This window comes from Zea mays, chromosome 6, assembly GCF_902167145.1.
Source record: "Zea mays cultivar B73 chromosome 6, Zm-B73-REFERENCE-NAM-5.0, whole genome shotgun sequence".
Lineage (NCBI taxonomy): Eukaryota > Viridiplantae > Streptophyta > Magnoliopsida > Poales > Poaceae > Zea > Zea mays.
The window spans coordinates 109,972,649-109,987,015 of record NC_050101.1 but is presented as its reverse complement, the minus strand read 5'-3'; the positions used below and the strand labels follow the sequence as shown (position 1 = coordinate 109,987,015).

Here is a 14,367-nt window from a genome sequence, read left to right as displayed (position 1 = left end):
CACTAAATTTTCATGGTGTTGTTGGGCCAATTGATCCCTTCGCTTACGGGATGCATTGACAGTGTTCACAATTAGAGTAGATGTCTGAAAAAAATCAAACACTGAGGAACAACACTTGGCAACTAAATTAATTTGTGACCATCGTTCCATCCACGGAACCCAACATTTGTGAAGGAATCAACACCATAATTTTCAGCTCTTGGTTGCTTAAAGAGGTAGCAATAAAAACAAAAGGCTGCATCCTTAACAATATTGTACTCCAACCATGCATGATTATTAAACCAATCTTCCTGAAATCGCCGATTGCGCCCACATATTATTCTTTGTGCATAACTATGACCTTTTGGTTGACATGGACCCATCAAAATATACTCTCTTTTTATAGCATCCCTAATATTTGGATCCAAATCCTCAATTGGAAATCGAAGGCTAGGATCAGCTATAACTCCATTCTGATTAGGTACAACACCAGGAATAGTTTGCTGCACATTACTAGGTTGAGTTTTAGTTTCTACCGTCTCTACTACCGGTTCAAAATTTATTCTATGAGGAGGTGGACTGGATTGTATTATCGGAGTGATCGGTTGAGTAAAATATGATGCTATTGTTCTACTTCTCTTCATTTTCTACAACTACAACAAATAAATAAAATGAGTGTATAATTGAGAGACAATAAAATAAACCAACTTTGCTTGATCGGTTGATCCCGACCTGAATGGCATGCAGCAGCAGATGGCCTCTTGCCTCTTGGAGTCGGTGGATGAGTGGATCTTTGGCCACTGGGCACTGGCCACTGCCCGATGGGCAGGCTGGCAGCAACTCGTTTCGTCTTCTGCTTCGTCGTTTGCTTTACAATGCGGCGGCCTCGTCGGTAGACGACAACTAATCATGATCAGCAGGGCAGGGGCAGGGCAAACGATGCGGTAGAATAATGGGCTGGAATAATTAAGTAGGGTACTAATATTTTTTCTCACGAGTAGGGCCATGGCCCAACGGCCCATAACAGAGATCCGCCTCTGGCTAGAAGTATAGATGGCTAATAAGCATGAGGCCCACGAGCCCGGCACGAAGCCCGCTATTTGGGCCTGGTCTGATCCCGATACGAATAAGCGAGTCGGACTCGGACAGAAAACTAGGCACGGTGGGCTAGCCCGGCACGACCCATTTACATCTAAGCCCGCTTTTTACACTAAAACATGCTTACCGACCCGCTTTTCGGCCGCTTTTTCGTGCTAAACGGGCCGGCCCGGCCCGTTTAAGCCCGATGCGGGCCGTGCTCGAACAGGAAATTGAGCCTGCAGACTTAGACGGCCTGACCCGATTTTCTAACCATGACTGACGGACCGGGCCCAAAACGGACCGAGCTTCACTAGACCCGGGCCGGGCGGCCTGTTTGGCCATCTCTAGCTAGAAGCATAAAAACCATTACGGCGTAGTAGCTACACATGCATGCATGCGCTCCAGTGTGCAAGACTTGGACGTACAGAGTCGCGCACAAAGGCAAAAGCTAGCTAGCTGGCTGAAAGCTCCGTTGAACTTCGGCCACTGGCTGGCATTGCTTGCTTCCTTGTCAGCAACCCTGTCCAAATCGTAGAGACGTCGACGCTTCTGTTTTTTTTTTGGTCGCCTTGGCTGTTATTCCACCATATACCACATGGCCCACCGCATCTGTGCTAAAAATTTAGTCATTTCACGACATGGTTTAATAGTCTATAGAGAAAATATCATATTTTGGTTAGGCTTGTACCCTACGCGAACCAATGCAATGGTCGAGACCCTAGTCATAAGAAATGTCGTATAAATGTATGGCTACGGCGCCAGCATGAAGCCATCGCTAGCTACTGCCTTCACTAAACTCTAGCCACTACAATCTAAAGACGGGATCCCCTTTGCGCTTCACTAGCTAGTGACTAGGGGTAGCCTTACCCTATGGGCTATGGCTTCCGTCCATTGCTTCTCACGCACCGGGCAACGATGAGCATGGCCGGTCCTGACATTTCAGGGGGACTAAGCGTAAATTTATATGGAATCCCCATATAACTATATATAAATATGTATATATATCATCTAATAAACATATATTATTAAAAAATATTGCATATAACTTACTATAATATAGATTATTACACATTAGTGTTTACAAAATAACGCTGATTGAAATCATAAAAACTTACTCGTCACTTCTCATCGTATAAAATTTCTTCTGACACCTATGTATACCGTATGTATATATGTATTTGGGTTGGACGAGGGCCCTTCTAACTTTGGGGACCTTAAGTGGTGGCATACCCTGCCTCCCCCTCAGGGCTAGGCCCGACGATGAGTACATGAATGATGGCGGCGCACCGACACAGGGTGCCACTATAGCAACCAACGCCGCATTCAACATCGGACCACCAGAAGGTATATCACCAAGTTTCTCCCTCTCCCAACCTCTCTAGCTAGATCTATAAGCACATGTATGTAGAGTTAATAGAAAGGAATTAAGAACTCAGTTAGATCCTAAAGGGTCTTAGAAACCTTAACAAAACTTACTCAAATGAATTATCCACGCACTTGCAGTAAGTCCAGTATGAAACTTCAGTGTGAGTTTGCTAGCGCCTTCTAGGCCACTGTTGGTGTCAACGTCAAATGCCTCCGCCAGGAGCTCTAGGCTCCATCTGCTCTTGTGCCTCAGCTCCATCAACGACGGCGCGTTCCCCACCTTCATTGCTTTGTGTTGCTGGCACCTATAGAAGAGGCACAATCACTTCGTTTTTAGAGAGAACCAACATCTATTGTTGTCACTCTTCACGTTTGTCTGGAAGACGCCTGCCTTTGGGCTTACCGGCTCAAGCCTTGTAATATATAGGAGGCTAGCTTTGGCTTGGTGTGATTCCCTCACCCTCGCCATCTCCCGCATGTGAAACTTTGTTACTCCTTGCTTAGGGTTCTTGAGCGTGCCTGCTGCAATATATCAGGTAGAGGTCCCCCCCTCCCCCCGTCGACAATAAAAAAAAGTTCAGTATGAAACCTATAAACCTACAACATTACTCGACAATTACACAACCTTTTTTTTGCTGAAACATATGGAAATTGAATCTTGCTGAATTATCCGGTAGGCCTTATTTAAGTACTCTAGTATTCACGCTAATCCACGTCCACCTCAATAGATATGGATTAACGTGAATAGTACAGTACCCCAACAATGCCGTATGGAGCTGCTGCTTGCGGATATAGATGTATGCATGGGCAGGAATACTGTATGTAGCTCATCATGAAGACCGTTGTGCTGTCTATCCAAATGACGATGCGGCAGTCCTTGCGCGACAGGGACGTGCATGGACAGTGAAGCTTTACGTGCTAATGTACACGCTTAACCAACCCCTGCTGTGTTTTGCATTACAAAAGAGGTGGATACAAAATGGCCAAGTGGACGTTTAAACTAAAAACACCGAAGCAACTTTTTTTTCGGTGGCCATTTATAAGTGTTGTTTGGTTCACGAAATATAACATAACGATTAGATCTAAACCCTAAACATGATTTAATATTACCAGTTATCCATCATATTACAAATATGTGAACTAAACAACAACTTAGTTAGCAGCAGCAGATACATAGACGGACAATTTTTTGGGTGCTCCTATTCCTCTGTGCAGTTGCCACCTGAATGAACCTGAACCTCTCCCATCCTTCCTGCTCGTCCGGGTCAGGGGATGAGCAGCATACTGAAAACACTTTAACACATACAGGCCGGCAGCCAGACGATCAATTCGTTTCAGTTGTATTTGTATCTGTCTTACCTTTCGAAAAAAAAGAAAGAAAGTTGTGTCTGTCTAGCAAAACCGATCGATCTGCCCCGACTGAAGGAGAGGGACAATGCAGCAGGAGCACGCCAAAATAGACCACCCAGCTACTGCACTACACGAATTCTCTCTCGAGCCCCCCCGGCTGCAGGGCCTATAGCCCTATATGTATACGCAGACGATAACAGGACGTGACAGGTGCAGCTCGCGGAGCCGGTAGCACCCCAGACGCGGCCAACCGCTAGCTAGGCCGGTGCCGCCATGGCTGCGTCCTCCTGCTGCCAGGCCCGCTGGCTGCTCCCCCTGCTGCTGCTTGCTGCTGCCGCGGGTGCTCTTGGTGCAGAGGGCGCCTCCTCCATTGTGCAGCTGGACGTGGAGTCCCTGCTCCCGTCCGCAGCCGCTCCTTGCCCCACCCCTCAAGCAGGTTAGTTTGCTCATTCATCACCGATTGGGCCCATGCGTGCGTGTGTGTCTTGCTGCACCTCATGCATGGATTACGTAAGTTCTTTTCTTTTAGTTCGTATTTCCTTTTCAGTCACTTGTATGTAGGTCATGGATTTACTTATAAAGATAGGTACTATGAAATCTGAATTGAGTTTACACACACAACAGCAAACGACGAAATTCCCAACGGCCAAAGCCTTAGGATATAAGATCTAAGCTGTCGAAAATAGTTTGTTTTCGACGACCGAAGATTTATGTCCGACGATACCTGTGTCTCTCGGTCGTAACAGGGGAAATAAGGTTATTTTCGACGACAGCCGTCGGAAATAGCCTATGTCCGACGGCCGCAAAGGGCCATCGGCATTTAACTTAGGTAACGGCCGATGGTGGGGCCCACGGTGGCGTTTGTGGGTGGTGTGATGTACGTGGTGAAACAAAAGGAAGTGAAAGTACGTGTGCGGGTTGTCCGATGGGATTAAAATCACCTATGTCCGACGGTTTATTTGGCGGACGTCGGACATAAGCTTATATCCGACGGCTGTCGATAAGCCGTCGGACATAAGCTCTTATGTCCGACAAGTGTCTGTAGCCATCGGACATAATACGATCGTCGGAGAATTGTGTTTTTGCTGTTGTGACACGCACACACAAAAGAAAGAAGAGTTCAGTAGCATAATTGGAACGAAGAAGTGAAGGACATGAACTTTAAGAAAAAGTTTGTCCGTCAAACTTGCGATTACATTGTTCTCCAATGCAACTTAGCTCAGCTGGCGACCCGGCGAGCATGAAGAATCTGGAGCTATCCGCTTAGCTTATCTATTCAGCAGCAGCTCTTATATGGTCCTAAGATATCTAGCACTCATAAGAGAAAATAAGAGTGTATGTTTTCTATTATATTTTAAGAGAAAATAAGAGTCTTGTCTGTTGTCTTGTCGAAATGGCCAGCTAAGAAGCTAAAGCAATGGCTAAGCCCGTACAGAGAACGATAATAACCGGCCACTAGATACAAAAACACCTTTCATGTCTGAAAATGATGCGCTGCTTGTTTTCTTCACTGCTGTTTCTCCAATGAAACCGAAGTTTTCCACGGGGCAATTTGCAAAGCTTCTCACCCAAAAGATTCAAAATTTCACAAACAGATACGGTTTTCTAAATTAATCGGTAACTGCAAAGTGAAAGTTCCGAACTTCCCCGTATCGAACCGACCATCTGTCTGAAAAAATTAATTAATCCAGAGCAAAAACAAGGTGCCGCGCCGCCCACAAGGATGCCCGTCGTGCACCAGCACGGCCCGTGCTCGCCGCTGGCCGACAACAGGAACGGGAAGGCGCCGTCCCACGCGGAGATCCTCGCCGCGGACCAGCGCCGCGCCGAGTACATCCACCGCCGCGTGGCCGAGACCACCGGGCGGGCGAGACGACGGAAGCAGGGCGCACCGGTCGAGCTCCGGCCCGGCACGCCGCCGTCGTCGATCGTCGTCCCCTCGTCGTCCTCCGCCACGTCGACGACGGACCTGCCGGCGTCGTACGGGGTCGCGCTGGGCACGGGAAACTACGTGGTGCCCGTCCGCCTCGGCACGCCGGCGGAGCGGTTCACGGTGGTGTTCGACACCGGCAGCGACACGACGTGGGTGCAGTGCCAGCCGTGCGTGGCCTACTGCTACCGGCAGAAGGAGCCTCTCTTCGACCCCACCAAGTCCGCCACCTACGCCAACATCTCCTGCTCCTCGTCCTACTGCTCCGACCTCTACGTCAGCGGCTGCTCCGGCGGCCACTGCCTGTACGGCATCCAGTACGGCGACGGCTCCTACACCATCGGCTTCTACGCCCAAGACACCCTCACCCTGGCCTACGACACCATCAAGGTACGTACCTACCGTACGTGGCCGATGGGCGCCTCGCGCGGTCGCGCCCTCGCCTAGCTAGGGCGCGGCATGACTTCGCCATGACATCTCATGACGCGCGCGCGCGTGCACTGTGCATGCAGAATTTCCGGTTCGGGTGCGGCGAGAAGAACCGTGGGCTGTTCGGGAGGGCGGCGGGGCTGCTGGGCCTCGGCCGCGGCAAGACGTCGCTGCCGGTGCAGGCGTACGACAAGTACGGCGGCGTGTTCGCGTACTGCCTCCCGGCGACGTCGGCCGGGACGGGGTTCCTGGACCTGGGGCCGGGCGCGCCGGCGGCGAACGCGCGCCTGACGCCGATGCTGGTGGACAGGGGCCCGACGTTCTACTACGTGGGGATGACGGGCATCAAGGTGGGCGGGCACGTGCTGCCCATCCCGGGCTCCGTCTTCTCCACCGCCGGCACGCTGGTGGACTCCGGCACGGTGATCACGCGGCTCCCGCCGTCGGCGTACGCGCCGCTGCGGTCGGCGTTCTCCAAGGCGATGCAGGGCCTGGGGTACAGCGCGGCCCCGGCGTTCTCGATCCTCGACACCTGCTACGACCTGACGGGGCACAAGGGGGGGAGCATCGCGCTGCCCGCGGTGTCGCTGGTGTTCCAGGGCGGCGCGTGCCTGGACGTGGACGCGTCGGGGATCCTGTACGTGGCGGACGTGTCGCAGGCGTGCCTGGCGTTCGCGCCCAACGCTGACGACACCGACGTGGCCATCGTCGGGAACACGCAGCAGAAGACGCACGGCGTACTGTACGACATTGGCAAGAAGATCGTCGGGTTCGCCCCGGGAGCTTGCTGATCCGGCCATGGTTTGTGAAAAACTCCAGATCATCTGCATCCACCAAAGTGGTCAGTGTTTCACAAATGCAGACTGAAGATTCGTACTTCGTGTCTGTAAGATGGTACACTTTGTTTGAAAAAGAAGAACGGGATAAGTTTAAACCACCTCTTCAATAGTTTTTTCGTCATCTTATACTTCCTTAGTTCTTTTTTATTTATTAACATTTAGTTAAAAATAAAATACAAATATTTGAAAACGGACATGTAAATACATTATACAAGTGCTGGCTTCCATCCTGCCGACAAAATAAGCAGCAGTGGAAAAGGCGGAAAAAAATCGGACAAACGTTCTGAGCCAGCCCAGCCCAGCCCAGCCCAAAACAAACGTTCAGCGCCAGCCCGGCCCGGCCTAGCCTGGCATTTGCTGGATTGTTATTACTGGCCCCACAGTTTCCACGCTTTCCTTTTCGCCGTTCTCTGTCAGTTTGTCACCCTGCCTCTGACGAAAACTCTCCTCTGACTCCGCTCCACCCCCTTCTCTCACTTGTCTATCGGCGGCCGTCACCTCCGCTGGGCTGCTGGCCTCCCCACTTTGCAGTTGCTGCACAGGCAAGACACGGAGGCAGGCACCACGAGTCCACGACGCCCGCTCGCGCGCTCCGTGAATCCCCTCGTGACTCGTGAGGGCTCGAGGCCCGACGGGAGGACGAGGAGGCAAGAACCCTAGCCCCGGCGCCGGCGGCCCGTAAGGTGAGGCCTCCGCGTGGCCATTTCCCCCACTCTTCTTGTGGTGCTCATCTGGTTTCTTGGCGCATTCTTGGTCAAGCGATCTCGTGCCAAATGCGGGCTTTGAGGGGTTCCTGCGAGTGCGAGCGGGAGGTCGTCTTCCTGCTCATTTAGGGCGGGTTCTTGCCTTTAGCAGTTTTAGTATTTTACGGGCGTCACGACTGATTCCCGTTGGGTTTGATAGGGTTTGGAGGTTGCTGGCGTTTCTGGGCTTGTCCCGTGCACGGCGCTTGGCAAGTGCCTGAGAGTTTTGGTCGGTTTGTTGCGCGTCTGATTGAGGGTTTGCAAATTTCAGCCCAATGGTTGGTTTGGATCTTTCACCTGTTGGTGTTTAGGTGCCAAGGATCGTTTCTTCTGTGGATGTTTAGGTGCCAAGGATCCTTTTCTTTGATCAAAATTTTTTATTTTGCTGACTACCAGCGCACATTGCAACTGTGAGTTCTTTTTTCGAGATTGCCCACCACGTTTGTCAATTTTTTTTTTTGGGGGGGGGGGGGGGGGGGGCGGACTGTCGGGAAGGTGCTATATCTGGTGTAGAATTTTGTGCCCAACACGGGCCATTGCTTTGCGCCTAAGATGTTGATCATATTGCTTATAGAGCACGCTGTTAGTTTTACCGTGAATCTTGTAGCTTGATGTAAATAATTTCTGGATGCTTCAACATTAATCATAACATCCATAGTTAAGTTATTGGAGTAATAGTCATGTACTTAGTAACCAGGTTTCCGGATCGATGGGATCGAGGAACGGGAACGTGGTACACGGTACGCTACTAAAACTAGATTTTAACACTACGGGAATGAGATTGTTCCCACGTTCCTGGAACAGAACGAACGTTCACGGAACGAGGAACATGGCCACTTTCCCAGTTTCCGGTTACTAAGGTCATGTATACAACAAGGCAATCTTTTTGTTTCCTTTCTTTTCCCACCAGAGGGCTGGGTTGGTGAATGTAGTTATCCTAACAGGATGACGAATGATGATTCAGCAGAACAGAATATGAGCTTGTTGTGTGTTTTTGGTCTTTTCTGTCGCTTATAGGTAGCGACAAAGTGGAGTATTATTTAGTGTTGACATCTGTATGTGGATTTACTCATTTTATGTTTGTCAGATATATATAAGATTTTTGTTACCATTTCTTGATTAATTATAAAATGTAATTTTGATGGCATAGTATTGCTAATTTAATAATGTTTATAGGTTTACTTTTTTTTGTTTAAACTAGCTGCCTAAGCTATTAAGGTCGCATGCTAAATCTTTAATGTAGTACGAGTGCCTCACCGCCCTGAAAAAATAATTACCATAGATCATGCCAAAGCAGTATTGATTAGGTTAGTGTTTACTGTATAAAAACTACGAATATTTTCAGCAGCCATAATTGCTTCTTCTGGGCAAAATGTTCTGAATAAATGAACCATATTGTCTTCTATAGTAACAAATATTTTAGTTTCAAACTCTTTATTGGGAAAAGGATCTGCTTGGTTGTGTAGTTTTTCTGCCCTGTATGTTGTCAAAAATACATATGTCATATATACTTAGATTCACACTAAATAAATGCAAATGTAAATAATCGTTATGTTTCTCCATGCAGGCTGCTGAGTGAAAATGGGAGTGGCAGGTCACAACGATCCATTGTTAGGTGAAACGACATGTGGGTCTTTGCTGCAGCAACTTCAGGTGCTCTGCTAGTTTTGGGATTGTTCATATTCAAGTAATAAAAATATATTTCTCCTATTTATTCTTTTAGGTCACCAGGTCGCGGGTTCGAAACTTCGAATCAGCCTCTGCATTTGTGGGGGAAGGTTTATCCCTTCCCCAGACCCCACACGTGTGGGAGCCTTCGGCACTAGGCTCTTTTTTATTTATTCTTTTAAGGGCTGTGGCTTGGAACAGTTGCTACATGAAACCATTCTAACCCATTATCTAGATTAAGAGTTAAGATAGCATTTCTACAAGAAAGAGTAGTATAGGATTCACACAAGTGATTGCTATGTGTTATTTCAGCTGATATGGGATGAGGTTGGCGAAAGTGATGAAGATCGTGACAAGATGTTACTTCAGCTAGAGCAAGAGTGCTTAGATGTTTATAGGAGAAAGGTTGATCAGGCTTCTAGCTCCAGGTCATGTCTCCTCCAACAGCTTTCCAACTCCAAATCGGAACTGACTAGACTCCTTTCTGCATTAGGAGAGTCATCTATTTCTGGTGCTGTAAGTATCTGAAGACATGTAGTTGTGAATGCAGTATATATTTTCTTTAAAGCAGAATACTAGAACTTGTAGAACAAGTTTTGTGACACAGTAGACTGCAATGTGTAATTTATTCATTTATTGCTACTGAAATATAGTACTGTGTAGATTTTTTGTTATCCATTTATACTGGCCCCTGATTACATATTTCATCAGTATTTAAGTATTTACCCATTTGATATATATTTTTGCTTATGGCCCTGTTTGGCATAGTTTATTTTCAGCTTCTTCACAAATTTAAGCCGAAGTTCTGCCAAACAGACAGCTTCTGCAGCAGCTTATCAGTTCAGCTGCTTCTCAAAATGAAATAAAAGCAGCCAACAAGCAGAAGCTGCTTTTTACCAGCTTATCAGATAAGCTGCTTTTTCAATAAGCAGCAGCTGTACCAAACAGGGCCTATGTTTCTTTTATGTTTTGATATATTATATGTTCAATCATGATGTCATTCCCCTAATACAGGGCCCATTTCTCTTTTCTCCTAATTTTTGCAGCCTGACAAGACATCTGGTACAATCAAGGAGCAACTAGCAGCTATATCACCATCTTTAGAGACACTCCGCAGGAAAAAAGAGAGTAGGGTGAAAGAGTTTGCTCATGTACAACTTCAGATTCAGATACTTCGTGATGAAATTGCTGGGGATCTACATATTGGTGAACAGTTGGAAACACCCCATGTTAATGCGGATGATCTTTCAGTGAGGAGATTAAATGAATATCTTTCTGAACTACAAGCCCTGCAAAAGGAAAAGGTTGTTTACTAATTTCATAGTTTCCTTTGCCTTTTGAAATATGTTAACTGTTAGTCTGTTACTTTCTTTTGATGTTTCTATGCTGCAACTTTGTTTCGATGTCCCTGATAGAGGGATTCTAATCATTAGCATAAAATGTAACTTTGCATGTTTTATCTGTTGGACTATTCTTATCCCGTGTCAAAATCAAATAGCTCAACATGTCCAATTGTACACCATGATGCAGGCATGCAGCATCATGGGCAATTGGGCATCCACCTAGGCTCTTTGGGCTGGGATGGCACTCTAGCAATGGTACAGCCTCGCGAACCGTAGCTCTGCCTCTTCAGGTTTAGAGATAAGATTAGAATTGCTAGTAGTAGATTGAATCACTTAGGAGTCAAGTACTCATGCAAACCTCGGTATATAAAGGAGAGGAGAGCTATCAATGAAAGGCCAGACCTAGTGCCAGAGGTTCCCACATGAGTTGGGTCTAGGGAAGGGATAAACTGAGGCAAACCTTTTCGAACCCGTGACCTGGTGACTTGTGGGAGAGCTCTCACCACTGCACGAAGTCTGCCTTTCTAGCAATCAAAGGTAAACAAGAAATCAATCTAGTTCCCCTCATGCACAAGCCAACTCCACCCGGCCATCCTCTCGGTGGTGTTCGTCCTGTCATGGACTATGCATGATTCTAAATTTGAGCATAACACTTCCAAAATGACAGACAATATGCCTTTAGCATAGCTGATAATCATCTTACTAGTATCTTTTATACTACTCGATTGGTTTATCCCTACCTCAGACCCACTCATGTGGGAGCCTCCGGCACTGGGTCTGCCCTTTAAAAAGAATCAATGTGAATGGTACTTTCTAATACTTTTCTGCATTGCAGAGTACTAGGCTCTCAAGGATTCTTGAATCCGTGAGTTCAGTGCACGATCTCTGTTCTGTACTTGGCATGGATTTTGTGGGCACTGTTACTAAAGTTCATCCAAGTCTTGATGACTCTGTTGGTGTCCAATCCAAGAGCATTAGTGGCGAAACAATATCCAAGCTGTCTAAAATGGTGATTGTACTTGAAGAAGAAAAATCGAAGAGGTTTGCAAAGGTAAATATGTGCAATGAGCTTCTCAATCTTTATTATGCATCCTTTTTTAATCTGACATATATTTGAGGTGTGGATACTATCTCTGCTTATCAATATGCTTTCTCAGATTCAAGCTCTAGCTTCCCAGCTATCTGATCTTTGGAACTTAATGGATTCTCCTGTGGAGGAACAGCAACCTTTTCGTCACGTAACATGCATAATGTCCTCAACATTGGATGATGTGATAGTTCCAGGAGCTCTGGCTCTTGATGTAATTCAGCAGGTTAGAAACTGGTTTCTTTTCAGAGTGTTCATTGGTCTTGTTAAATACTCCCTCCGTTCTCGAATATTTGTCGCCCGCTAGTTCATTTTTGAACTAAAACGTGACAAATAAAAAACTGGAGGGAGTAACATTCTGTTGTCTGTGTGTTAATAACTCTCCTTGCACTTTCAAGGCGGAACTCGAAGTTGAAAGGCTTGATCAGCTAAAAGCTAGTAGGATGAAGGATATTGCATTCAAGAAACAGACTGAACTTGAAGATATATATGCCCGGGCTCATGTTGCAGTAGATTCTAGTGCTGCAAGAGATAGGATAATGTCTATTATTGAGTCCAGTAGTTTCGAGCCTTCAGAACTACTGGCTGATATGGAGAACCAGATACTTAAAGCAAATGAGGAGTCCTTAAGCAGAAAGGACATATTGGAGAGGGTTGATAGGTGGATGTCAGCATGTGAAGAAGAAAGCTGGCTTGAAGACTACAGCCGGGTATGCTGCTTATTCATTTTTGTGATTTGTGTCTCATGGAAGATGCCAAGCCGTACTTTAGCTCCTGGCAATTCTTGAAATTGCATTATTTTTTATATACTTGCTGTTGTCTTCACTTCGTGTCCTATCACAAGGTTCTGACGTCTATGCTATCTTAATTAACCGCAGGACGATAACAGGTACAGTGCAACTCGGGGTGCACATCTGAATCTGAAGCGTGCAGAAAAGGCCCGTGTTTTGGTCAATAAAATTCCGGGTATGTTCTGAACATAAGTATTTTTTATCCGCTGTTATGTTGCTTACATGACGACGGGAATTTTGTCAGCCTTGTTACCCATGGCATGAGCAAACTTTTGATGAATACCTTTGATGTTTTTGTCACACTAGCTATTGTTGACACACTGCTTGCAAAGACCCGGGCATGGGAACAAGAGCATGGCGTGGCCTTCACCTACGACGGCGTCCCTCTTCTTGCGATGCTGGACGAATACAAAATCCTGAGGCAGGAGAAGGAAGACGAGAAGCGACGAATGAGGGTATTCTCAGTGTTCACGGCTGCTGCTTCCTGTGACTGGTTCATGAGCCACACTGTCTAATCACCTCGTTGCCTTTCAGGACCAGAAAAAGATGAACGAACAGCTAGCCGCCGAACAGGAGAAGCTGTTCGGGTCAAAACCGAGCCCCGCGCGGCCGCAGTCGTCCTCGAGGAAGGTGGCTGGCGCACGGACCAACGGCGGTGGCACGCCAGCTCGCAGGCTGTCGGCCCTCCAGAGCGGCGGCAGGACCGCTAGCCGGGATGGGAGGAGGGATGCGAGCAGGCCCGTGGCCCCCGTGAACTACGTCGCCATCGCCAAGGAGGACGTGGCCTCGCAGGCGTCCAGCAACCACACTGGGCCGTCCACCCCCTGACCGGCCGTGCCAGCAGTAACTGAACTGTTGTGGCGGTGCTTAGATATATATATACCAGTGCAGTGCAGTAGTCAGAGCTGATTGTAGATCGGATAATGGAAAAAAACAAACGAAGCTGGATATGGTATCACACATTATCAGTTGTCACTGGTTGTTCGTCTGGTCGTCCTATCTAGCGAACTCGTCCTCGTGTAGCCGTGACAATTTGCTCGTCGCTGAGTTGGAGACAGGGAATGTCAAGTTAGAGCTAGTTTAATAATATAGCCTATAACGGACTTTAGGATGTTGCTATATATATATAGGGACGAACTAATGGAAGCCAAGGGCTTCCATTAGTACGGGAAGTTCCAGCTAGGTATACCTACGTGCAGGTAGGCGTGCATCCGATCGTGCACGGTTCTGGCTCAGGCAGATTTTAGCGTAAATCGTGAACCAAACCAACGTAAATTAGTACGAATTTTAGCGTAAATCGTAGATCCGTTTCATAACGACGAATGAGCCCAACCATTACGGCGTAAAAATCGCGCGCTTCTGATCGTACGTGGGTTCTGGATCGAGCGATTTTTTGCGTAAAACGTGAACCAAAACAGCGTAAATGAGTATGAATTTTAGCATAAATCATGGATCTATTTCGTAACGACGAATGAGACCCAAAAATTACGGCGTAAAAATCGCGCGCGTCCGATCGTGCGCAGGTTCTGGCTCGGACAATTTTTTGCGTAAAATGTGAACCAAAACAACGTAAATATATACAAATTTTAGCGTAAATCATGGATCTGTTTCGTAACGACGAATGTGGCCCAAAAATTACGCCATAAAAATCGCACGTGTCCAATCATGCGCGGGTTATGGCTCGGGCGGATTTTTGCGTAAAATATAATCCAAAATAGCGTAAATGGGTGTGAATTTTATCATATATCGTTGATCTGTTTCGT

The 14,367-nt window shown here is 47.2% G+C and overlaps 2 protein-coding genes across 2 annotated transcripts; both read left to right on the top strand.

Moving 5' to 3' along the window:
- The first annotated feature begins 4,102 nt into the window (after window positions 1–4,102).
- On the top strand, window positions 4,103–7,080 carry LOC100382248 (uncharacterized). Its single transcript, NM_001175001.1, has 3 exons — window positions 4,103–4,210; window positions 5,466–6,094; window positions 6,217–7,080. The coding sequence occupies exons 2-3, from the start codon at window positions 5,498–5,500 to the stop codon at window positions 6,922–6,924; spliced, it is 1,305 nt and encodes a 434-aa protein (NP_001168472.1). The 5' UTR covers window positions 4,103–4,210; window positions 5,466–5,497; the 3' UTR covers window positions 6,925–7,080.
- A 318-nt stretch (window positions 7,081–7,398) lies between these two features.
- Window positions 7,399–13,564, top strand: LOC100285152 (uncharacterized). The gene is given in 10 exon segments (NM_001158046.1): window positions 7,399–7,655; window positions 9,283–9,368; window positions 9,696–9,899; window positions 10,430–10,687; window positions 11,562–11,777; window positions 11,884–12,039; window positions 12,212–12,523; window positions 12,692–12,779; window positions 12,911–13,059; window positions 13,139–13,564. Coding segments are annotated over 9 exon segments (1,749 nt in total). The 5' UTR covers window positions 7,399–7,655; window positions 9,283–9,296; the 3' UTR covers window positions 13,433–13,564.
- The last annotated feature ends 803 nt before the right edge of the window (window positions 13,565–14,367 follow it).